We start from the raw sequence: 26,787 nt of genomic DNA on the forward strand, positions 1-26,787 counted from the left end.
TGGGGATTCTGAAAGATTAGAAAGGGTAAGAACTTTTAGTTCACTTCATAATTTGTCTTAAAATACTCCACTCTTGTGTGAAGGTTGTTGTACATATTTTTTGGGCTGGGCAGAATACTTTTATGTTGTGTAATTTTACCCGACTACTACAGCTGCCTGTCAGATCACATTCAACTGAACAACGTCAGCCTTTTTTTGTTTTTACATTTCACATGTAATTGACCCGCTTTCAGTGCGATGTGATTGGTTTAAAAAGTTTCAAGTTTTTAAAATACGCGCCCACGATTGGCTGGAAGTAACGTCAATCGATGACGTTTCACCCGTCAACGCTTCTCGAGTAGAACGCAGAGACGAAGAGCGACGGAACGCCTGGGAGCGTTTATGGCTGCCTTCTACGCTCGGCATCCAGTAATTTCTTCTCGGTCTTTTTAGAGGCCGTGGAAACGAGACTGTGGCATTACATATTGCGTGGAAGTAGCCTCCGACAAAGTCACTCTTGCGCAGTCACAGCTAACCTCCAGCTGCCAAGGAAGCACATTTCAACTTCGTCGCCCGTGGATAGTTGTTTTCCAGAGATACTCAACGGAACTACAGCTACAACCGGTGCTTGAAGAAGTCGCGGAGTTGCCGTTGAACGGAGAACCAAGTGAATTCGAAGGGACGAGGATTTTTTGTAACTTTTTCCTCGTCAACATCGGAGCGTATTGTTGTAGCACCGCATTATCATCAGTTCAATTTGGCAAGCTAGCTGGATGCGTTAGCTGCGAGCATAGCTGTGCTGCTCGGCTGCAGTCAGGATTGTTATCCAGGCAACTTTTAATGATAATGCCTTACCTACGTTATGCAACAGGTAGACCGTTTGCAGGCACGACAGACGAGCATAAACGGTTGGATATTTAGGCGTCAATCTGTCTTTTTTAAGTGGTTAACTTTGGGGCGCGCGGCGTTTTCGTCTTAGTTTGGATTTTCTGGGGGTGTAAAACGCTGTTCCGCATCTCACAGTTGAAGCTCTTCAAAGATGCACTATAATGACTCCTTCTAACCGGCATATAGGCATGACCATGTTGGATCACACGGAATAATACGAGCCCCCAGCTCGGACAGTTGGCTCCAGAATTTGACGCTGATGTGAGAAAGAGGGAAGCGCAGAACCTCAATCATCTGATTTACAGTAGCTCGCCTGAAACCTTCGTGAGTTTGTGCATCAAAATGTCCGCCGTCTCTGCATCCGAGAAAGTGGACGGATTTACGAGGAAGTCTATGAGGAAGGCGCAGAAGCAGAGAAAATCCCAGGGCTCCTCTCAGTTTCGCACTCAGAGCGCTCCGGTCGAGCTGTCCCCACTGCCGCAGCTCAAAGGTAAGAGGATAATGGAGGGTGTCTGTTGCTTTAAATACTATGTCCTGGCCATTGTTCTGTGTGCACTGTTGGATCTGCAGCAGACAAACACAACATTTAAAGGAAAACTGGTAGGTAAATATAAGTTGCTCCAGGAGGCCTTTTTCTAGGCATAAATCGACTCGTCCCCTTTTATTTGTCATGTCTTCTGCAGATGGTAAAACTTGACCACTGGGTGCTTGAGAATAATTCAGAACTTTTTCCAAAAATGCACCACATTCATGGTTTCTCTTAGCACCAGGAACTCGCATCAAATATTGTGCCTTTCAAAAGTATTTATTTCCTACATATTTTGTATTACGAAGTACAATGTATTTTATTTGGATTTCATATCCTACACCATTATGAAAATCCAGTAGAAGTAATTGTTTTTATAGTTCCCCTTAACCTCAAATTAATAAGTAGTTTCATCTCAGAACATTAGTGAAGAAACTGCATCATAAGGCGCAAAGCTAGACCGACATTTTGGGTAGAAACTTGTGGAGAAGTTTAAACAGTATGCTAACTGTTTGACATCTCTTGGCAATGTCAGGCGATGCACAGTCCAAAAATGGAAAGATTACAGCTCACCTAACAACACACCAAAAGCTGGTCGTCCAGGTAAATAGACTAATTTGGCAAAGATTATTTCATACAAAGAAGCTGGCAAGAGAAAATTGTAACTCGAGATAAAAAGCATTGTTATAAAAGGATGCTATGAGAAGTCAAGTTTTGCATGTAGGATAAACAACAGGCCTTTGGAAGAGGGTAGTGGTCAGACATTTTGGGGTACACTTAAAACAACTATGTGCAGAAACACTAGCCCTCCGTATGACCCCAAACACATGTGGGTAAAGATAGCCCGGAAGTCGTGTTGATGTAAATACAGCAAAAGAGAAATCAACAAAATATTGTCTTAGAATTTCTAAATAAAAATACACACCACATTGTTGGAATTTTATCTCTTAAAAGTAAAAATAAAAAAAACATGTCAATTTTGCACAAATTTGTATTGGCCAATCACTTTTTCAAACCCATGTCCAGTCTATTCTTACCTGCATGGACTAGTAGACAAATCATAACAAGATAAACCACAAGCTCTGTTGCTGTCTTGAATGAGGAGCTTTTATTGTCAGTGTTTTATCTCAATGGTGGTAGAAACAGTTTATAGTGAAGACAACTTGGAGAGCAGGGGGTCTGGGTCATAACTGCAGAAAAAGTGGCTTTGCTTACCTTCATCCTTTGCCATATCAGGCTGATAAACGTAAGTGTTTAATCATATTTAATGATTCACATGACTGAAAGGACAAGGGTAAATGAGTCACCTTTTGCATGTTGTACGGCTTCTTTTTCCACCTGATTGTTTCTCCTTTAGAAATTTTTCTCTGTTAAACCCAAGAGCAGCTGTTAAAGAAAGCCTCGGGACAGTTTTGTGGAATGTGGCTCTTTGTAGATTTCTTTTAGTTTAATATACAGCTATGTGCTGTTGGTAAAAATAAGCATGATGACTCACTATCTGGCTGGACCATCAGGTAATGCACATTTTAGTATCGAAACAATCTCCACAGGTTTGAGTCATCATTTTTACGGTATATTAGACAAGATGGTTTCTTGTCAGGGTTGAAGACATACCAAAGCATGTTTGCCAACCCCAACAGATGCCTGATGAGGAATCTGCCAGTTAGCCTCTTGTAGCCTGGAGCCAAAACCAATCCTGCTGAGCCTGATAATAATTTCAGTTCCAATGAACAGTGTGCGTATAATCTTCCTTAACGATTCTTCTGAAAAGCTCCCCTCAAATTCCATTGTCTGTCAAGGAAGTGATATAGCACATTAAAGATGGTCTTGCATCAGGCGGGACTGTGATTCTGTAAATTTCTCTTGGTTTCTGCTGAGGCAAGCTGCAGCAGCTTGATGGATGGGGTGGTGCTATGAAGAAGAGCAAGTCAACTAAAAAGGACTTGCCTGTTTGCGTACTTGAACAGATTTGATGCAACTTTTCAAAAGCTAAAAACATGTCACCAATGAGCTGATGTCACCATTGACTATCATAAACAATGAACTAATTTAGTATGCTAAAAATGTTATAAAAGCGATGACAGATATTTTGCAGGAATTTCAGTCCTTGTGTTTTTTCAACTCATTAAAGAACACTGACATGACTGCATCCATGCCACTGTTATAAAACTGGCAAATCATCTATCTATTTTTCCATTTTAAAACTCAAAGGTTATTTCTGTTTGATTTTAATTCTGCTGATTGCAGATGAATAGAACCTGAACATAACATTGTATTAATCACACACACACAAATATGTTGCATGTGAAAATGCTTGGCAATTATGAGTTTGTTCCTTCAATGGCAAGCAAAAATGAGTTGAAATATTCTGCATTTGTAAATGGTAAACCTGCTTCTTGATGTATTAAAGTGAATGTGTCTGCAGAAGTGATCCAACATGTAATAATTTGGTTTTCTCAAGAAAATACGCCTAATTTTTTTGTTCAAACTCATTTGGTTCTTCATTTGTTGACATATAACATCTGTAAGTTATATTTACCAACACGGTTTTAAAAGTCTGGAAACAAATAGCATTCAATTCTTACTGGATTAAAAAAAAAAGAAACAACCTGTTCCATAAATGTCAAATGTGATAAACTGCATCCATCTGTCTGTCAGTCCATCAGCTATTTCAAGTCTCTAACTGTACATTCATCCATCTATCCATCAGCTTTCAGACAAATTTGTCCTTCCATCTGTCCATCCTACTAGTCTTTCACCACTTCATGCGACCATCTGTTTGTCATATCGCCCCATTCATCTGCCCATTCATCAGTAAGCATTTCATTAGTCCAGCTGTACATGATCAATTTAACCAACCATTCCTAGCTCAATTTACCAGTTTATTTGTCTTTTTTTCTGTCCATCCATAAGTTCATCTGTGTCCATTCATATCTCCCTCTGTTATCTGTTAATCCAACCATCCATCCAATCATTCAGACACTAATCTACCATTGGATTTGTCAATCAGTCCATTCACTCATCAATCATCTGTCAATATGGCCATTTGTCCAGCAATCTATCAGTCAATCCTTAAAGTGAGGTCCCATTGCTTGAAGAGCGGGATGTAGCATCTCTACGATTTGTTAATTTTTTTTCTGCACAGAAGAGCAGTTCTTAACAAAAGTTTCAGTAATGCAGTACAAGCTTTATGAGCTTGATGTCAAATAAGACTGTCTTAAACATGCAACATGAGCAGTTTTCCTTCGCATTACCCAATTGTCAATTTAATTTTACAACTACTTCAGATGACACAAAAGGCTTAATATGATTGAGTTTTGTGGTTTCCAGAGTAACGAGACGAAGATGAGACATTTCTTGAGTCATCGTTTTTAGGTGATGAAAGATAGTAGCTTGCAAAGATGCTCATCCCCTCCTGCAGTGGAGAGGCTGAAAGGCATATAGCTCCTATTGCCAGATAGACCGTGAAAAGATGAGTCATTTAGGGACCAACATTGTTGCCATAGCAGCCTCAAGCCTTGTGAGGAAGCCAGGGACATGTTTGACTTTCCAAATACAGACCGTGTCATTTAAGGTTGATTTATCTGTCACTGGAGTAAAAATTTTCAGCTGAGCCACAGTTCTTAGACCAGCAAAGCTGAGGCTTCTGTTTAAAGAATACTACAGTGTTTTTTTTCTCTGTAAAGATTTTAGATTTTTATGAATTCCTGCTTTATGGATATGCTGCTGCTTTATTTGCCTTTCTTTGCTTTTTAAAAGCTTTTCCTTCACTGCTTATTTTCAGACCATGAAGAGCCAATGAAATGTGTTTTGATGGCACCACAGAAATTATATTAGAGAAAATGAGAGGGATTGTAGAGGGAACAGAGCTCAGTGGTTCTTCCAACTTCTGCTTAACTAACTTTAACTTACTTACAGTTGTCGGAGCTAATCGCTTAATCACCATCCTTGCTGTAACTAGATTAGCTGCCCTTGTGTTATTGGGTCCACCTCTAGACACTGATCCTAATATTTGACCGCAGTCTCTTCCGTTGTCAAAACTGGAAGGCACCTTCATTAACGGTAATGAAAGTCAGGGGGTGATGTTCTTAGTCCTGCAGTAGACCAAAAAATCTATTGCAACATTTAATCATAAAACCATCTTTTCTCATTGGATCATCTAAAACATCAATTTGGCTTTCCTACCACTAATCTTTGATTTTCCAAGCAGAGGAAATCTGCCTGTCCACTACTTCAGATATTACTGTATGTGATAAGCAACAAAAAGCAATTATTATAGCATCTGTTGATAAAATTGACACAATGCAAACATTCTAAATTCAACATGTCACAGTACAATTGGAAAATTTCTAACTCTTTCTTTTGTGCCAATTTGAAACATTTTAATTCATTTTTAAATTGATGCAAGTACATTTTTTACATAACGTAAAAAATGAAGTTTTTAGTTTCAGCCTGATCATTGCAAAGGAGTAAAATGTAGAAATTGCTCATCTGCATCCGTTACTGGAAAAAAAAACATGTCCTCCCTGTTGGTACATTGATTCCTGTGTGTCCCTAACATGCTGTTCCCAGCATGTGAGCAGATACCAATCAGGCCCTTTCTGGGAAACAATGGAACAGATCTTTGTTAGCTAAGGGTGTGTCATATTTATGCTCCTGGCAGATTCTGTTGTTTAATAAATACTTCCTCAATTTGTCACATAAATGTGAGGAGTCTGATGGTAGAAAGTGTTGTTAGTTTGTTTTTTTTATTTTCTTATTACAAACAGCAATGACTAGAGGTCTGTTCTTCATATATGAAAGAATTGTAAGGTAGTAAAATCTGGTACAAAGTGTACATGGTATGGAGAAGTTTTTGCAATCATCTCTCACCAATAAGTTAAATACCCTTTATTACTTCAAGATATTATGTCATTAATGTTTTAATAATTTCATACTTGGTGCATATTTAAGTGTATCAAATGCACAATGTTTAAAAGATCTGGTGAAACAATATTTGCATTAATGTTTTTATTATTATTATTATTATTTACTTTCACAAACAAAAAACAATTTAGCCCTAAGTTAGGCACCAAGAAGGGTTGGTCTGATTTGAATATACTTTGGGCCACATGCAGAGACCAGCTTTGGGTATGTAAATAACTTGAAGTACAATAAGACTGCATATGGAACTGGTGCCACAGGGCATAAGTGGTAGTATTATGAGGAAGTTGCCAGGGCATTGGTCACCTGACACAGAGGGTCATCATTTTAGACATCTCGAGCAGTTGACAGAGTTCAATTGGGGTTGAGTTTAAATGAAGCATGGTGGTTGTGATGTGCCGTTTTCTTGCATGTGGGGAGTGCTCTTCAGAAATGTGTGGGTGTCATCACGTATTCACTGGTTCTAACCTTTAGTGTGATTTTAGTGTTTTTGTACAACTTTCATGAAGATTGTCATGTTGACAGGTATGCATATGTGGGCTGCTTTTTGCTTTATAGATTGTTCTTTTGCTATCTACTGTTAATGTGGTACAAATTGTTTTGTCCTCGACGAAATCATTGAATATTATCAATGACGAATCACTCCTCTTAAGTAAGCTCATGATTTACAGTAAAACATGTAACTTAACTATTGTGTGCAATACAAAATCTATTAAATATTATTGGAGTTGCAGAACCACATAGGCTTACAGTAGACTTTGGGAGAACTACCGTATTTTCTGGACTATAAAGCGCACCTGCATATAAGCCGCATCCGCTCTATTTAAAAAAAATAAAAATAAACAAAGACATACAAGCCGCATCCACTTCATTAAAAAAAGTTTTGCGAGCCACAGATATTTATGTTTTTAGATTAGATATTTACTACAAGTACAAAACGATCTTAAATTGTAAATGAACATGTATGTACCTAAATAGATCCTTTCCTAACCTTTGTCTGAAAGCTTTCCTCGACTTCGGGCATTTCATAAGCTCTTCCCGCTGCCTCCTCCAGCGTCTCACCATAGACTCATTGACGCTTAGCTTCCGAGCAGCAGCGCGGTTTCCTTTCTGTATAGCGACATCGATGGCCTTCAACTTAAAACTGGCATCATATGAATTTTTTCGTGTGGGTTCCATGATGAAGGGGTGAAGAAGATGAAGATAATAGGATTGGAAATTTGTCGTCCTTCTATCTGCTTCTACCAGTTATATCTGCTAAAGAGGAAGTAGCGTATTCTTCTTTGCATTTATTTTATCTTAGTTTTGATTCTAGTTCTGGTTAGAGCCCCCCTAGCGGTGCTAGGGGGGCTCCTTTTTATTAGCCGCATGGTTCGAAACCTATGAAAAAAGTAGCGGCTTATAGTTCGAAAATTACGGTATACAAAATTATTTTAAGTCCATCAGTTATTAAATTGAATACAAAACATTCCCAAGGAAGTTATGGATTGTCACATGGTTCATGCAAAACATCCCACGACAGACGGTTACTTTTAAAACCCCAAAAGGTTTGGTAAAAGTGGAATAATACGTCTCTTAATTTTGTATGTCATCTTTATCATTTATTTTGTTGTCAACTTAAAACCTTTTCCTCCTGAACAGGTGCCATCTATTCACTTTCTTGCTGTCCTGTGTTGACTCAAATGTAACAGTAGCTGCTGTGGTTGTAAATTAAAGTACATGTGAATCTGCTGTTGTAGGATTTTTAGAGACTCATGTGAAGGCAGACAGTGATGTATTCAAATCTATTGTTGAAGTAAGACAGAGGAATGTTGTAGGCATAGTTTTCCACTCCAAACATCTCTTGATCAGATTGTGACCTCACTTTTCACCACAGAACATGCTCAAGCTTCAGAGTCACTTTGAGAGATGAAGAACTAATAAAACAGCACTTGTACTTTCTGTCCAGCCAGCAAGATTACTGCATACTGTTCAGACAGCTTTGTTTCTATTCAAGTCATTCACTAAAATATTTTTTTTTCCCCTTGGAAGTTGTTTTGGATTTTAAATTTAATGAGAAGACTGTTGCACCAACAACCTGCTAAATTGACACTTTGTTTCTCTGATTTGAAATAGTCAATAACACATTCTTAATTTTAATTTTATATAATGAAAGTCAAGTTATTGTGAAACTAAATATCATTGTTGGCATAGAACAGATTTAGAAGCATATCTTGAATGGTGGCTTCTTTTCTGAAGTTTTGTAAACAAACCAATTAGCCAAAGCTGATAGCTATTAGCGTTCTGTTGGCAGCTGATTTTCTCACAATAACATTCAGTTCCTTGTCCTCATCATCTGCCTTAAAGAGATTACACACTGCATGCCGAGCAGTTGAGCACTTGAATAGGGCTACCAGGACGAGTCATCAAAATGTCAAACAATGATTAATTGATCAGTTATGATTATGGTAGATTTTCCACCACAAGTTTAATTTTTACTATTCAGTTCCGTTCTTCGTATATCCTTAGTATTCTTAGTCTAACATATTTTGTGTGTTTCTGATCTATAATTAGCTGATTTTTGGTGTTCTCTGAATAAGAAGTTGTACTTTGATTTTTGTTGCTGAATTGAAATTTATTTTGCTAACTTTTAATATAAAGTTTTACCACCTACGCTATGGCCTCTGTTTTAATTATATTTAAAATTTTTCATTTCCGCCCAACAGCTGTGATAAATCATATCTGATTTAAGGATGTGTCTATCTGCAAACTTTTCAATCGAAAGAGACATTTCCTGCCCTCCATTAAGCTAAATTACTCTTTTAGAGCCGCGAATGTTCAGCGACTTCTGGGGGACAAATGCATTTTACAACTTTTAAGTAAAAATCTGCGACAGGAAATTTGTCAATTTTGAAAAAGCTCTGGACGCTTTCTCTTACCTGTACTTTGAAGCCATGCATAATCTTGAGTCATTTTATTGTTGACTATCCTGACTGCAAATATTTTTAGGTCATGCGTGAATGCATGCATTCTTGTGCACACCCACACGGTCACACTCATTCACTCAGACACACCCTTTCTATCCAATGTAATAAGAACAGCCAACTATGTGTGAGTAAAGTTAAATGACAGGTTAGAAGAATGTCAGGAGCAGTCATGCTGTGCTTTTTTTAATGGCATCTAAATGTCTCATAAAATTGGACTTTGCTTAAAATTAAAAAATAAAAATTTGTAAAAGTGTAAATGCCAAATTTAAACATTTCTATATCTAAAATTTCAGACCACTGGAGGAGAAATTATTTTAAAACAAGTAATTTGTTGGTAGCTTTCTAAGAACACAGATGATTAGTTTGATTTAGCTCTTCGTTAATATTGCCTTTCGACGTTTTCACTATGTACTTTTCTGTTATACCGCTCCAGTTACTCTTGATGCTGCCTTTTCATCACAATATTTTGCCAGCATATTTTCAGTGCACAGGCTAAACAAATATGGAGACGCTAAATCAAACAAGTGGCTGCAGAATCCTACCTAACCAGTCCAACAACTGCAGGATGACCTTTTTTTTCCCCCATCTGTCACAGTGCATCCATTGTAAAAGACTTAACAATAGCATTATTTAATTGTTCTGAGCTTTCAATGTTCTGAATGAGAGGCAGGGATGCAATCAAAACAGCTGAAGTAATTACTGTCCTTATTAAAGAAAACCTACAGAGCTACAACCTCCAAAGTTTTTATGGTCAGCTCATAAACACCTTTCTTAAGGATGTTGGATAGTGCTGTGTGATTGTGTAAAATATAAGATTTGCAAATGAACTTTATTCATTTCACCAATTTTCTATGCAAGAAGGTCATACTGGATTTATAGTAATGTAGATTATTCCAACTTAGTCTATTTTCTCAGTAGTTTTATGACATTGCACAAAAAATGTAAAAGGTCACTCCTTGTACTACTGTTGTAAAATTCTTGGGAAACACTCCTATATCACAAGCAGGAAGGTAAAAATGTAAAACACTTTTCAGATTTTATGGTACATAGTAAGTGTTCTGGATCTGCATGAATCCAAAAGCAGATAAAGGTCATAAACTTGACTTTACAATCGAATATTAAAGAAAACTATATTTTCAGTTGTACAAAAAGCATCCATTGAAAACATAAGTATTATTTTTAACCTGAATACTTACTTTTTCCACTGTTTGTCTTGCAATTTGTTTTAAAATCTCCATGAATAAACAGATAATTGGATTTATAGCAAAGTATTTTGCCCTTTACTATAGTTTAAGGTGGAAGAGCTCTATTTGTTGAAGGCATAGCAAATGTTGGAACAATGAGGCGGGAGATGCCAAAATGGAAAGTGATTGAGTAGCCACTGTGATCTTTTGTTGTTTTTCTTTTACAAACCTGCATGAAGGGAAAAAAAAACAATTATGATGAGACTAAAAGCTGTTTAATTTTAGATTTGACCACTCTGCTTCCTGTTATCCTCTCAGACTTGATCTTTTAATCAACAGTTTCCTTCTCATTCATTTTCTGGAAGATTAAATAACCCGGCCCACTCCCCAGTTTCTCTTTTGTATGGTACTGTGGCTCACTTTACAGCAAGCTCCACCTGTCTATTACAATATGAAAAGGCGATCTTCTGTATGCATGCAGATAAGTTACTGGAAGGGAAGACGTCTTCTCCTGATAGTTATTGCACTTTCTAAACCCATCATTTAAGAGCATCCATCTTTGCATTTTCTTTGATACAATTTCTTTTACAACTGCTGCCATTTTATCACAGGAAGTTTAACATTTCTCCAAACTTGTAGAACTAAGCTGATTCTCATTACTTGGAACATTAAATGTAACATTTTCCTCTATTCTGCATTCTATGCAGTGCTGTGGTTATATGTGTGAGCTCACATTTCCTGTTTAGTCACTGAATCTTTCTTTGTTGCAAAGTGTATGTTTCTGAGTAAGTCATCTTGTGGTTTTTAGTTCCAGGATATACATTTTTTCCACTGCTGTAGCTGCTATTTCATTGTGAGATAATTCAGGTTTGTTGATTATTATTACTTCTAACTAGGCAGCCACATTATAAGGTAGTAGCATATGTAGTGTAGCCATCAAAATGTGACTTCTTGCACAGTAATAATGGTAATTAACTTTCCTTAAAAAATCTGTTTTAATAAGACAAATCAATTTGATATTAAATTGTCATCATCAAACTACACATTTGACCGGTGTAAAATGGACCCCAGAAAAAAATTTGCAAGTTGAGCTTTCATCAGATTTAGCTTCCTTTAAAGGAGATGAAAATGCAATAAACAATAAAATCTGATCCAGGATCTGCTGAAAAAGTCTGAGAAGGTAGACATTCAATAGTAATGACCTCTTTTTGAGGTAGTGACAGAAGAATGGAAAAATGCAGCAAATAATGGTAAAAAAAAAAAAAAGTGACCCGACGCAAATGCCAGAAGAGAGATGAATGTAAGATTTTAGATCGAATTGTCAACATTAATCAAAACCACCATTTCACTGTCTTACTTTTTTAGTTGTTTTTATTTTATTTTTTTTATTGTTTTGTTATTTTTAAGCAACCTCAAAATTGAGAATATACAGCTCTAAACAATTTCTCAGTTATTTTTTTTTCTTAAATACTTCAGTTCTTAGGTTTACTGTACATAGCAACCTGTTGACATCACATGTTTGAATTTTTGGACATAAATTATCTCAAACATTGGCATTTTTGAATATATTTCAAAACATTGGTAGTGTACTTTTTTATTATTTAAATTGTTGGATTTGTTTACCCTAAGACGAAGCATCATGCAAATGTGAATTTAAATTTTTTTTATTAAATTGTATTGGTAATTGTAACTGTTCTTGGTTGCATTGGATGTAATTTTTTGTGTGTCTGAAGTTTGGGGGCATCCTATTCAAGTTACATGTTTAAATTGTAGGGTAAAAAAACGAAAATCTGTAAAGCCAAGCTTTTTGCTTTGGGGTCATTTGTAATTTCCTCCCAGTAGATGCATTTGTCATCAAGAGACCGAAGATCAGTTTTTAATGAGCAACAAATCTAAGGTTAACTAGCAATTACATAGCGATTAGACTTGGCTTTGTTTATCTTTTTTTTTTTCTTTTTTTTTTCAACCTCGAGCCACTTCCACTTTTATATTCTAGTGTAGTTATGACGCAGCATGTTCCAGCATCTAGATGAGACTGATCGGTGTTCCCTGAAGCTCTGCACAGTTTCTCTGAGAAGACTTATTTATCCTCCTCTCCAAAGCTTGTATTCACATCAGTTTCTGGAGCTGTTCTTAAGTTGGTAAATTTGTCTGATCTCTTAAATGTTTTCATTTTCTTTGTTCTTGTTTTTAGCTTCTTGAGTCTAGTGGAAATATTTTCCTTTTTGCTTAAGCACCCTGAGGAATTTGTGTACTAATGCATCTCTATGCGAAAGACAAAAATAGCTTCTCTTTGGGGAAAGCATCTACATGTCAGAGAGTATCTAAAAGGCCTGCCTCTTTTCTTCCCCTCTAGGGCATAAAGACAATTCCCTGCAAAGAAGCACAACATTTGTCTCTCAATATACTAGAAGAAACATTTTTAGAATATTTGTTACTACTTTCATGGCCAAAATAGATGGTAAAAATATTTTTAAATTAGATGCAAAATTTGCAAAACTGTAAAAACATTGTTCTGAAGTTTTCTGTTTATTTATCCAATAACCTGCAGAGACCACTGTCTCTGTCCATGTTATTAAAAACAAAACAAGCTTTGATAAAAGCTGTGAAGAGGCTATATGATCTTTTTATTCTATTATTTCAATATATGCTAATTATCTTTTTTTTTTGTGTGTGTTTTATCTGTGCCTACCTGTTCTGCTGTCATACAACAGTCAGTGAAACTCACAACAGTTCTTCCTTTGAATGGTTGAACTGTTTGTTTGGTGCTCCCACACTGTTGTGATCCTCTAACTCTTGTAAACAGTCAAGAAAACCTCAAGATTGAACTCTTTCCCAAAGAGCTGGCACATGTCTGCTGTAGAAATATGAGCCATCATTGTGTCATGTTAGCATGGCTGTGGGGGTGTTATGGCTCTTTCATCCTTCCTATTCCAGTGTGGTATTCAGTCTGCCCTTTCACTCAGGGATCCATTGAGATGTGATACTTTGGAAAATTGGCATTAAAGCAGAGCACTGCACGCTAACAAGTCAGTTTGGTACAGTTACACTCACACATTGAGGTTACACTCAGCAACAGCCACTGTCTGACCTCGAGGGTTCAGTTGCGTAAGCACTTTGTCAGCTGTCAACACCACTGGAACATTCTTGCTATGTGTGAAATTATTCTGGGTTTGTTGGCTATGTCTGACTGAGATCTTCCTGTTCTTCGTTTTATTGGGCGATGCCTCTTCAGTTGCATATTATTGCTCAATAAAAAGCTCAGTGCAGTGACTTTCGAACTTTGCAGTTTTCACCACTGTTTACAATCAGTTGACATGGTGTCTGTCATTAATTTGGAACATTATACCTCAATCAGTTCTTTAGTTTTCGACTTTAAAACTGAATGGATCCGTTTTCAAGGATCCACTCAGTTTCTCTACCTTTTAGTGTTGAGGAAACCTAAAATAGAGATTGAACTAAAAATGGGTCTAAAAAGAAAAAAAGCTTAACCCTAAATCGACTCCAGATTTAAGATTTGTAAACCATCAAAAAAGAAAATCTTCGATTTGGATCTGGAGAAGTCTTTCTGTGATACTCATATACATATTTGTTAAAATTGTCACCAATTCTGGGTGACAATACAACAGAAGACAGACAATCTGTGAACAAATTGAGCTGCTCTCCCTTCTCCTTGTGATTCTACAGCCATCTGCAGAAATGAACAGTTCCTGGTCTGAAACGACCAATCAAAGTCAGGAAGAGCGTCTTTGCTCTCTCAATTACTCGCCCTAAATGTGCTAATTTCAGAGAAATAACGTACCCCTCTAGGAAAACTGTTTATACAATGACTCTCCTTCTGCCTTTGACTGGTTATTTCTAGCAAAGGATTTTTTTATTTTTTTGCTTTCACAGATTATCCGTCACACTGTCAAGACATTATGATTGTATGTTATAATGTCATACTGTCATAATAAAGCTGCAGCACTCTGTACCATAGGTAGATGCGTTTGACTAGCTTCACCTCGAGATGGGGTTCAAAGTGGATGCACCAGTTGTTGCTTGTCTGGTTACCGTGACTTGTCAAATAGAAATTTCTGTGTCATTCAAAAGTCAGCCGATCAGACTTTTTCAGACATGAGAAGCAGCGCAGAAAATTGCAATCAGTACAGCAGTCTCCATAGGTTTTTCAGTGAAAGTCACAGAGTGGCAACTTGCTGTAATTCAACACGTGAACACGCAGGAGTGAGATTTCATTATTAATTTTAATGAAGACTTTTGCTCCTCTGTCATTTGCTGTGGTGGATGGATGCATATTTTATTATAACCTCAGAACCTTCAGGGTGTCTGGTTGTTGTAAATCAAACCGACTGGCTTCTCCACAACAATCTGAAGCATCACAATGCAGATGCACACAGTTTAAAGATTAACTCAGGTTAAAGTTGGCAGAGAGAGGCTTAATAACTGTGGATGCTCTCACCACTTGATCCTTAAATGGCTCCGCAGTCACAACCGAGAATGACTGGATGGTCGTCATGTGGCATGCACTTCTTCTGTTATCTCTCTTGATCATGTCGTCTTATGAGACGACTGTTATGATGCAATAAAGCAGATAAATAAAGGCTGACGGGTTGTACAAGTGTTTCATTTAAAATTTTTCATGTTTAACAATCAATATCATATCTTGTTGTTGTCACAACTGCTTTTGTTTTTATTTTTATTTATAATGTACTTGACTATTTTTTCGTAATAAATGATTATATTTTATCATTTTGTTCCAGATGCCTCCTCCACAGATCAGCAGGAACTGTTCTGTCAGAAACTCCAGCAGTGTTGCACGCTTTTTGACTTCCTAGACTCTGTGGTGGACCTGAAGAGCAAAGAGGTGAAGAGGGCCACGCTGAACGAATTGGTGGATTATCTTTCCACCAACAGAGGTGTGCTGGTTGAGAATGCATACCCAGAGATCACAAACATGGTGAGGATTGACATCTGTGTTAAAGTTGTGTTTTTAAATTTTGGAATTAAATGGACAACTTGATAAGTTAGCTACTATTACCAGTGTTGATTATTTAACAGGCTTGAATGCTGTTCTGTGGGTGTCGGTAACTCCCTCTGTGCTTGAGAAGGATTATAGAAGCAGAGGCTGATCTTGTGTCTAGACAGAGTATGTGGTCTCAGCTTTACAGCAGGGACATGTTAGCAGCCTCAGGCTAAAACCCTGAACCACACTGCTTCCATTCCCAGAACAAAGGCCACTTTGTCCTTTGTGGATTAGTTTGAATCTCTTATCGTCTCACATCTCCTTTTTACATCTCTCATGTACTACCATGAATCATACATGAAAAGTTTCTTAAAATAAGTTAGATATTTACATTTACTAATAGATTGCTATTAGTTTTTCATCCAGTATCAACTAAAGTTATTAAAAATGGGACATTTCCAAATTAGAAGTGTTTTTTTTATTTTGTTTTCCCTGCAAATCTACAGTCATATGCACCATCAAAATCTGCTGAATGCAGCACAATGCTTTAAACGTTTGGGTCTAGTGATTAGCATATTGATTGTGAAGGAGTTGTGTTACACAATGCAATGTTCGACAACTCTTCCAGAACCTTTTAAAGTATCTTTGACCGATGCAGTGTAGGTACGTGTTGGTAACTGGTGCCCTGTGCATTGCCTGATGTTCCTCCCACGGTGCAATAATGACTCATGTGTGCAACATTTAGGAGACAACAGCCAGTGCTGCAGTGATTCACCCCACATCGGAGATTATAATGATGGATGCAGCTGAGCGTAGCCTCAGCTGAGTTGAGGAGTCTTTAGATTACTGAAGGATTGTAGCCAGTAATTCATGTCATGCTATTGATTTGGGATTCTGTCATTATGCACTTTTAAAAGTTTCAGGTGGAAACCCTTTGGAGAACATGATGGCGTACTAACAGCAAACAAAAAACATATTGCACCAAACTAATATTGACCTCTTGTTTAGATGGGTTTTTTTTCCAAGTTCATTATTCTAAAATCTTTTATTCCATAAATAAGAATAGTATTAATTTGATGACCAAAAATGCCAGTTAATACAAATCTTGTTGCAGAATTGAGTTAACACAAGATAAACCTGTGTGTTGTATATCTTTTAGATGAGATACCACACACAAGTGTTGTATCTCACCTGTATGTTGTATGTCTGTTTTTCACCACCCTTTTAAAACAAACTCCTAAGACTTTTTTTGAACCCAAAAACTAGATCAGAGATAATTGTGGGAGGTCGCTGCTGCTGATGAAAGCGTTCATACCTCTTGAACTTATCACATTTTGTTTCACTTCTGCCAAAATGCTTTATTAGGATGTTATGTGATAGACCAACTACCTCTCTTTCAACCATTCCTAAAAACAGCTTTAAATGGCTGGATGGAGGAGCATTGTTGTGATGCTGAAGGAGGCGTGTAGAAAAAAGAGTTGGAGGTTCTTAAAGAGACTGTAGCCCAATTCCAAGGAGTAAAATCACAACGTCAAATTTCTTTTGTTATGTTTGAAATATACAACATTTTTATAATAAAGGAACAGTTGTTTTATTGTGCACAAAGAGCCCGAAAAAAAAAAACATAACATCCTGTCCCTTGAGATAAAATACGTGGCAACCTTGTGACTTGAGAGGTTACCATGGATGGACTCTATTTAACTAGTAAGTGGAGTCTACCAGTGTGTAATTTGATCTAGGTACAAATTCACCAGTTCTGTGAAAGTCTCAGTGGTTTGTTGGAGACCGAGTGGTGAAAAAACAGCATCACGAAGACAGTAGACGGGGGAGTAGAAGGATAAGGCAGTGTTATCCCCACTGCACCAAACTCAATGGGATGTTGGGATGAAGCTTTGGAAATGATCAAAACCAATGCACAAAACAAACCTACCAAAATAATAAAAGTCCACCCACACTAAACTTAAAGTACCAGACATTAATCAGATAAGCAGAGAACATGCTTTGGTAATTCTGGAGGAGATGCAGAGATGCACAACACAGGTGAAATAATATGTTGTCAGGGTTACTGTTAAACACATACTCTGTAAATGTGGCTTTCCTCTTTGACTTTAATGTCAAGGACACCCACTGTAGTTGGAAGAAAGCCTTAAGAAAGAGGCACCATTTAGGACAGGGGACCCAAAGTCGGTCCTTGTGGGCCGGCATGTTTGATGTTTTAGTTCTCTCTCCGGTAGTACCAACAACCTTTTCAGCATGTCAATGTTCTTAGGCCTTCTAACGAGCCATCATTTGATCCAGGTGTGTTAAACCAGAGAGAGAACTAAAACATGCAGAATGCCCAAAGTCGGTCCTCGAGAACCGACTTTGGGCACCCCTGTTAAAATCCATGTAGAGGAGACGAAGCGTGGAAGAATAGGGAAACATTTGAGACTCTGAACATGAAGCATTTAGAAGGACCGGATAGTGAAAGGGGATTCTACAAATTCTGAATTTTCAAATATTGGAACAAAATGTGTAAAGATTTAACACTTATTGAAATGACTGAATAAAATTATTAGATTTTATGGTTTGTTTGCACAGTGGCGCAGTTGGTAGCACTGTTGCCTTGCAGCAAGAAGGTCCTGGGTTCGATTCCTGGCCCGGGGTCTTTCTGCATGAAGTTTGCATGTCCTCCCTGTGCATGTGTGGGTTCTCTCCGGGTACTCCGACTTTCTCCCACAGTCCAAAAACATGACTGTTAGGTTAATTGGTCTTTCCAAGTTCTCCCTCGGTGTGCATGGTGTTTTTTTTACACCTAAAAGGTGTATTAAAAAAATACAATTAATAAATAAAGCTGATTAAGTAAAATCCATATTTAATCCAAATAGTCAGTACAGACGGGTATTGATTTTTTTGTCTTGCAGTCGTAGTGTAAATGCATCACTCGACATGCTTACAGTCTTTGTTGGTGGTAGAATTCCTTTGTGCTGCGGATGAAAGAAAACCGTGAAACAAAAGCCTGACTCAGAATCACGAACCTGTGATGCACTCTGCCTCTGAATGAGCTGAGACTAATGGCAGCCGCCCTGTCTGGAAGCTGGCTTGTTGATGGCTCTCATTGATGCTCCATGCTTGGCCTCACATGACAATGAAGAGATAATTGCTTTAAGTGCTGCCCAATATTCTGCTGCAGAGAGAATACTGAGGTTGTCAGGTGTGCAAACAGCAAGGTTTCTCATTCATGTCGAAGGAGGCTTTACTTATTTGCCAGTTCAACTGTATAATCAGACATGAGACGGAATCCTTTTGTCATATTTTCTTCCTTTCTGCTGCGGGCGAGCTCGATACTTGCTCTCTGTTGTACCTTCCTCTCCTGGTTTCTTGCACGGCCAGTTGCTAGGTGTTGGTTGTTATCACCCATACGCAGACAAAGCTTCATCGCCCCATCCTTGGTGAACCTACTCGAGTTTTATGCGCATCTCTGACACTTAAGAACAGCCTGTTCTGAATCCTCCTACATAACTTTCACGCATAAATAACCGTTTCCTTTTTACCCTCTTGAAAATATCTCGCACGCCTCCCATGTTTGGCGTTCTCCCACACTGTTTTCTCTTGTTTTGTCCAATTGTAGGTATTTTTCAATTTTGTAGAGAGGCAGGGTGGGGACTAATAAATGAAGCAGTGCTTTTTAAAGTATTCATACTTCTCACTGTTTTTCACATTACAAGGTACATTTTCTATAATGGATTAACACAAAATAGCATTTAATTATAACGTAGAGCAAAAGGGAAATTTCAATTTAAAAACACAAATTTAAAAAGTGACGTTTTCATCTTTGTATTTCCAACTAGCTGATTAATTAATAATCATAATGACCATTCTTGTTCATTATATTGGATTTTTAATTGGCACATTTAACAGTGTGGTGCACAGACAAAAGTAAACTTTAATGACTCCCAGAAGATGTTTGTTGAAACCTGTCGGTGACATCAAATCTGAACATTTTCTGTGCTCCACAAAGGAGCAGTTAAAGTGATTTTATGTTGAGTACTTTAAGAATGAATAAGATCCTTGATGTTACCAGATGGGGTTTTCATTAACCCAGAAACAGCTGCTCTGCTCAGACTTTTCCAAAGTAAAAGGAAGCCAGGAAGTAATGTACCGACATCTCTCATGGTGTATCTGCCATGAGAGAGCCAAGAGTCTAATATGTCCTTGAGAAGGATGGACTACAGCTGAATGAAATTAAACCTCCCTCTATTCCTTTGAGATAATCAAACCTGGATTATCTGTATGTCAAAGTAATTTAGGCATTCTTCCTGAGTTTAGATTCTTCCAGCAGAGGAGTTTGTAATGTCACATTGCCCCCCAAGTTCAGTTAAAGCTGCAGCAAGTGAACAACAAAATAAAGATAATCCTGCAGTTTTTCAAGCTCCATCCAGTCTTTTTATTTCAGCTTCTTGAATGTTGGGAGTGTGACATTGAAATCGGTTTGTGTTCATTGTGATGTTGCTAAGAAACCAAAGCAGCTGTGCTCACGAACAGATGTTGGACATGACAGACCGTCCCTCTTCTACTCACACCGTTCCTTCAAGCCAGAACTAAAAGGTCGCAGTCGTGGGTTTGTGTTCTGAATAGTCATCGAAGGGGATAACTTAAGCAGAAATGCTGCATCAGTTATAATTGTAGGTTGATACAGACACTCACCTGATGAAAGTGTTGCATATAAAAATATTCACACCATTTGAACTTTTACACATTAAGACCTCTTTGATGTTTGCCATGAGCCGTGAAGGGCATCTGCTCTGGTCAGACGAAGGAAGAATTTAACTTTTGGGTTACCTGCTAAACACCTTGTAGCAAAAACGTAATGTGACGCTTCACACTGAAGACATTATTGCCACAATAAAACATGGCTTTCATAGAGGTGGTGGTGGCAGCAATATGCTGTGGGGATGCATTGAGGTTTCACTTCCCTCTCTTTGTCAGAATTTTCATCAACCTTTCCAGTAAAATACATTAGCTTGTAGCAAAGAAGTTTTTTTTTTTTTTTGCGAGACACACTTGTCTTAATATTGGTGAAGGTTTTGTGCTGATATGGCAGATGAACTGTTGAATAAAACCCAGCACTTTGCAAAGAGAAGCATGTGCATTAAGCACTTGGGTCATGTATTAGGATATTTTGGTATTCCCAATTTATCATAAGTCATTCGTGTCTGATGATAAATTTCAATCAGGCTAACAGCTGTGTGGATTTTATTAGTTGGCTGTTATTAGGCCATGAGTAAATGTTTTTAACTTTCCTCTGTGATGTTGCTGCCAGCTGCTTCAGAAATTGCTTGAATGAAACGGTTTTTCTTGGATTTTCCATTTGTTTTTCAGTTTGTTGAGATTTAAAACTCCTTTGCTGCCTTCCTCTCCCATTAGTGTCAGCTGGATTTTCCAGCTGCCAATACTTAATTTGATGTTGCCTCTATCACTTCAGTGCGAGTTTGTCCATCCAATCACATAACACTGGCTTTTCTAGCTCCCCGCTGCTTGTGTGTGTATTTATCACTCTCATATTTACCCTAGCTAAAAATAACAATACGGGGGATAGAGGTGGCAGTGACCTGTCTACAGTGATTGCCTTTGTTGCAGAATTTTATTAAGAGGTTCTGGCAGATGCAGAATTGGTAGTGGTCTATCAGTTGCCTTTCTGTTTCAGTAACATTATTAATTGTTTTTGCTATAATAGAAGGTGGCTCAGGCTTCTTAGTGACTTTTCACCAATATTATTCTATATGTTTCACTGGGGGGTTGTGTGTGACAGAGCAACACATAGTTGTGTATATTTTCAGAGTGGAAGGGGAAATATAAATGTTTTTCTTTTTAACCAAATTACCAAAGGCCAAAAAGGTGTGATGTCTTTGTAGGCCCTCTGACTCAGTACTTTGTTGCACTTTTCCTGCTGTTCCAGCTGCTTTTGAGCATCTCAGTACAAACTAGCTCTGCAGAGCTGTGTACATCTAAACACAAACATTTGAACCTTTTCTTCTTTGCAAATTAACTTCTGTTCTGTCAGATAAGATGGACAGCATTTGTGAATAGCATTATTTTTAGCATTATTGTCACGTAATTCTCGACTTGATTTACATATTTGCTCTGACTGGGCCTTTATAAAACATTGAGTTATTGACTCGTAGTTCGATCAGTGTTGCTTTCTGCATCCGCTAACAGATTTTCCCGCTGGATTTTCCTGTATAAAGATCCATTAATTTTTCCATTGACACAAAAGCATCCCCACACCAAAATGCCACCATTATGACTGACCATATTTTGCATTGACAGTGATGTGGAGTGTGAACTTTCTCCTAGAAACGTTGGTACACATGATTTGTAAGTAGGCCAAATAGTGTAACTGTTGTCTTATTTGACCAGAACTTCTACATGATTGCTTTCTCTCCCAAATTATTTTAAGAAACCCATACACAGAACCTCATAAGACCTTCCATTTACATCATATTCAAGAAAATCAGTAGAAATAATTGTCCTGTATATTTGCAAATCGGTTGAACTGGATTTTATTTGAGAGTGTCAGTTTTCTAGGGACTTGATACAGATATGTGACACTCTTCTCAAATATTTTTTGAAAGAAAAAATGTAAGTTGTGTTTTGCTTTCTTTGAACATCAGTTATACATTTTGTGTTATCGCATAAGAACCTTAATAAGAGACAAGGCAGTGTATTTTCAAAATGTTATCAGAAGAATCATCAGCATGTGAGATGTGACGCATGTAAACGGGCTGTAAGCAAATTCATTTAGAGCCACACCGCGCTACAATACAGTATGTGGTTTATTAACAGGAAGGAAGGACTGGTGTAGCAGTGTTGGTAAGCATCTGTAATGTTGGGTGAAAGTTTGAATATCACTGGAACATCTCCAGTAGATGCTTGTGTGAAGAGCTTGACATTAATCACAGAGGCAGTGAAACACACAGAAAACAACCAGGCCAAAAATATTTACATAGGATCATATATTAACACAGAAAATATATTTTTCAGCATTCTTCTACTTCATTAAAAATTTTCGATTGTTTTATTTTAATTACGTTGTTTCCCCACATTCCTGCAGATCAGCACCAATATTTTCCGGGCTCTTCCACCAAGTGACAATCCCGATTTCGACCCAGAGGAGGATGAACCCACCTTAGAAGCAGCATGGCCTCACATCCAAGTATGTTTTCTAAGCTTTTATACTTACAATTGAGATTTTATCCTTTTGTTTCAGAGTGATTGCAGAGTGTTTTTATTTTTTTAGATATAAAAGATTTCTGTTTTTCTTTCCAGCTGGTCTACGAGTTTCTGTTGCGCTTCTTGGAGAATCCAGACTTTCAGCCCAGCATTGCAAAGCGACATATTGATCAGAAATTTGTGCTGCAGGTAGGTGGATTTTTCCAAAATGTTTTGCATTACCAATTTGTTGCATTATATAGATTTTGCGAATGTATCTCACAGTGTATAAATATAAATGAAAAAAGTTGGAGATTTCAAACGTGTTAAGTAGAGCAGACACTATCGCTACATGTCACCAGCCTACACTTCACTTTTTGTGGCTGAATCAGACAATCTGCTGCAACTCGTCTACATATGTCCATGCTCAGCACCCACCTATTTCAGGAATGCTTCACCTCTTGTAGCAGTTGCTAACAGGCATTATAAGGTTTGGAATGTTGGCCGAGCCACATCCAAGGTGCCTGGTCCGACTTTCCATGATGCGAGTGAGTCGTTTGTGAGCTTTAAATAACTGCCTGTTGTTTACTCTTCAGGAGGAGAGAAGAAGAGTGTGGTCCAGCTCTGTCTGGCAATAAAAGCTACTCAGAAAAGGCCTGATTAACTTCAATTATCATAAAACACATATTTCCCAGTCAGATGTGCTGCAGCCATGAGAGCCAGAGATTCATAAGGAGACAAAAAAAAAAAAAAAGAGAAACAGTGAAGAGTTGGTGGCTTTCTTTGTGGCTTATTATGTCTGTTTTTCTGCTCCATCTCTTCATTGGTTTGTTTTACTCTTTTGGTAAAAAGAGCAGACATTTAGAAAAATAACCATATGTGAATGTTGAGGTGTATTTTATTTTTGTATAGAGTGTAGCTGTGCCTTTCTGTGTTGCCATGAGGAACCTCAATTTGTGGCTTACTATAATGAGGGTGTTTTGGGGTTTTTTTTCTCCCCTCCCAAGATGCTTATATTCATTTAAAGTAAAACCCACATCTAGTGCACAGTGTATTGTTACTTCACCATTTTACCAGTTAAGCTCTGACAAAAACCTCTCATTGTTCATAAATTTCATCATGTAAATTAGTAGATTCTTCTAGTGCCCAGTTAGTTTGGGCTTATGACATCTCTCTTTATTTGATAGTATTTTTATAGATTGGGTAAAATTTGTTCCATGAATATTAAAGAAGTGAAGAGTTTCTGATATGTGATAATCCAGGGACTTGCAGCAATATATTTTGGGATCTTTCTCCTGTTGTGAAACTTAATTTACAGTTTCAGAAATGTAGAAAAATTTATTCTTGACTCATGTTTGAGTCAATGAAGGACTATAAAGCATATCTGCTGCTTTTCAGATTTCTACAGTAATTGTTTCGTAAATTACAATTTCATTTGGTTTGTGATAGTCAATTTTTCTCTTTAACCCATTTTGTTTCAAATCAGGTGTACAATTAGTAAATTTCAGTTTGGGCTCCAAATGATTGTGGTAAATGTCAATAGAACAATTTAGGCACATTCTCAAACTTCACTAGAACTCTTTTTTTTGTTTAACTTGAATAGTATTCACCAAAGTAATTGTGGTTAGAATATTTTATCAGTAACTGAAGAACTTTGTATTGGATCAGAACATGCATTAAACTCCATTGGATTGTGCTTTAGGGGCAAATCATTTCATATGTTTGCCTTTATGCACCTTTTTAAGTTTTGAATGATTAACATCACCAAAATGCTTATCTATGCCATGTACAATACATCCATGAAAGAATGATGCACTTTTAGGAGCTCAGTTGATGCCACCTGTGAAAAAAATCTAGTTGGCATATTTCCCTTGCTAAATATTATATAGTCAACTCTTGGTGGGATAATAGCAAACAATTGGGAGTGACAGCAACTTTGCTGCTAAGTGCTTTTCTCATGTAAAATCTGAAATGTGGTTGCAAAACATCTACAGAGTCAATAGATGTAGACCTCCAGAATTTATTTGGCTTTCAAATAAGCTCAGAAAAAGTGCATGGAGATTTTTCATAGAAGAGGTTCAAGATGCAGCCGAGAGACTATCCACGCATACATCACTAGGTGCAATGCAAAACATTGGATGTAGTGGTGAAGACTCTGGAGTAGTGGAGAGGTGGTCTTCAAAGTGAAAATCATGCCTTTTTGTCTGGAAAACCAGAGTATTTACCTGACTGCTTTTAAAGTATAAAGTTTGTTGCAGAGGGTTTTATTGTGGGACTGCTTTTCAGGAGTTAGGCTCATCCCCTTAGCTCGGTGGAAAGGTACTTAAGTGTGTTGCACAATTTTGTTCGCTCAACTTTGTTTGAATAGTTTAGGAATGGCCCACTCCTGTTCCAACATGACTACACTCTAGTGCCCGAAGCAAAGTCTATGAACGCACAAGTGAGAGTTTAGTGTGGAAGGACATGATTGGTCAACATAGAGTCCTGACCTCAGCATCATAAAATACCTTTGACATTAACTGGAGGGGAAACTAAGAATTGGACCTTCTTGCCCAACATTAATGTCTGACCTCACAAATGCACTTCTGGAAAAATGTATAGCAATTTCCTTAAACGGTCTCCAAAAGCATTTCCACAATAGTCGAAGCTGGTGTAGAGACAAAGGATGGACCAACATAAAGAAATGACCACTTTGGCTGTTCTATACAATATTGCAGATATACAACTTCTTAAAGATATTTATATATGTGTGTGTTTAAAAGTAATCCATAATTTTCTGCTGCCAAATAAAATTTCCAGACTACATAGAAAGCACATTTAAGGTAATGTTGAACAATAATGGAAATTGAAAATAAGAAAATAGAAAAATATTTGTAATTCCATAAAAATAGACAATTGGATGTTCTCCATTGCATTGTCTAAAAGTTGCCCATATTCCTGTCTTCCTTTCTCATATCCCTTCTTCCAGTTTTTTTTTTGTTTTACATATTCCATATTTAGAGCCTGCCAGCTGCAGGAATATTTACTGTAAATTTATGGTGAGCTTTATGACTGCGAGCTCTGGAAAACTTAGTCTGGAAAAGTCTGGAATGTTTGTATAAAAAGTGCGTAGTAACCCTGTTTTAAAGGCAGCTTTTTTTGTTGATATTTATATTGAGGCTAGCTCACTTTTAATGATTAAAATACCCTCGTTTCTGTAAAACGGTGCATTCTGTCTTTTTGTTGAGTGATGTAATGAATATGGACTGATAAAAGTTTGATAACAGGCGTCTGTAGTGAGATGATGAACAGACATGTTTTTTATTGAACTCTGCCTGCATGCATCCACAGTCCCAATGAATTTATTTATAACCACAGATCAATATCTAGGGACATAACTTTCCCTAAATTCAGTGCATTAACTATCCTCTTTTTGCCGTATTTAAGTATTTCCCAGCTCATAATATCCTACTTCATCATTCTGAAATGATGAGCATACGATGCTCCAATGTTTAATCATTTAACGATCTGGCTGACCCTCCACTAATTGTTCAACAAGTGGCTTGTCTTCTTGGAGTCTGCTGCAGATTAGGATGTTCTGTTTTTGCATCCCAAAAAAGGATATTGTTTTAGACCGTTTATTGAAACACAATAAATTTCAAAACTTATACGACCGGTGTTAAAAAGAGCTAATTAAAAGCAGGCTGTTAACAAGGCCGTTATGTTTGGTAGGTAGGACGAGGTAGAAGCTCAGTAGACAAATAACTCTCAACAGCTTTTATTCATAACTCGCTCAGCAGTACAGTAACATAAGCTTTTCTGCCATCTTATCTCTCTTCTACCCTGCCTCTCTTCCTCCTCTGGATCCTATTCTGGAAAGCCACTTAGTGGAAGACACAACAGTCGTGGTTTATTTGATGTCACCCTGTTGAGCCTTTGCAAACAAGTCGGATGAGCTTACTCTTTAACTTCAGTCACTTTGTCAAGTTGTACCAGAATGATGTTTAAAATATTTTCTGTTTTAAGAAATTATTATTTTTTTTTTAATTAAATGTTTTTTTTATCTGACTGGAAAGAATGAAAAAGGGTGAGAAAATGAAGAGTGCAGCCTTTAATTTGACTTTGTCCACCCGGTGTCAGCGAGAGCCTGAGGTTTTAGACAGAAATAGAAAGCTGCTCTCATATTAG

General features: G+C 37.4%; 1 protein-coding gene across 1 annotated transcript in view; it reads left to right on the forward strand.

The window, feature by feature from the left end:
* Nucleotides 1–333: 333 nt before the first annotated feature.
* ppp2r5a (protein phosphatase 2, regulatory subunit B', alpha isoform) overlaps nt 334–26,787 on the forward strand; it is a 35,557-nt gene continuing 9,103 nt past the window's right edge. Inside the window, exons 1-4 of the mRNA XM_055054294.1 lie at nt 334–1,357; nt 15,227–15,423; nt 22,523–22,624; nt 22,738–22,830. Of these exons, the coding sequence (XP_054910269.1) occupies nt 1,210–1,357; nt 15,227–15,423; nt 22,523–22,624; nt 22,738–22,830 (540 nt within the window). The 5' untranslated portion in view covers nt 334–1,209. The remainder of the gene's footprint in view (nt 1,358–15,226; nt 15,424–22,522; nt 22,625–22,737; nt 22,831–26,787) is intronic.

This window comes from Poeciliopsis prolifica, unplaced genomic scaffold (genome assembly GCF_027474105.1).
Source record: "Poeciliopsis prolifica strain line A6 unplaced genomic scaffold, Auburn_PproV2 SCAFFOLD039, whole genome shotgun sequence".
NCBI classification, from domain to species: domain Eukaryota; kingdom Metazoa; phylum Chordata; class Actinopteri; order Cyprinodontiformes; family Poeciliidae; genus Poeciliopsis; species Poeciliopsis prolifica.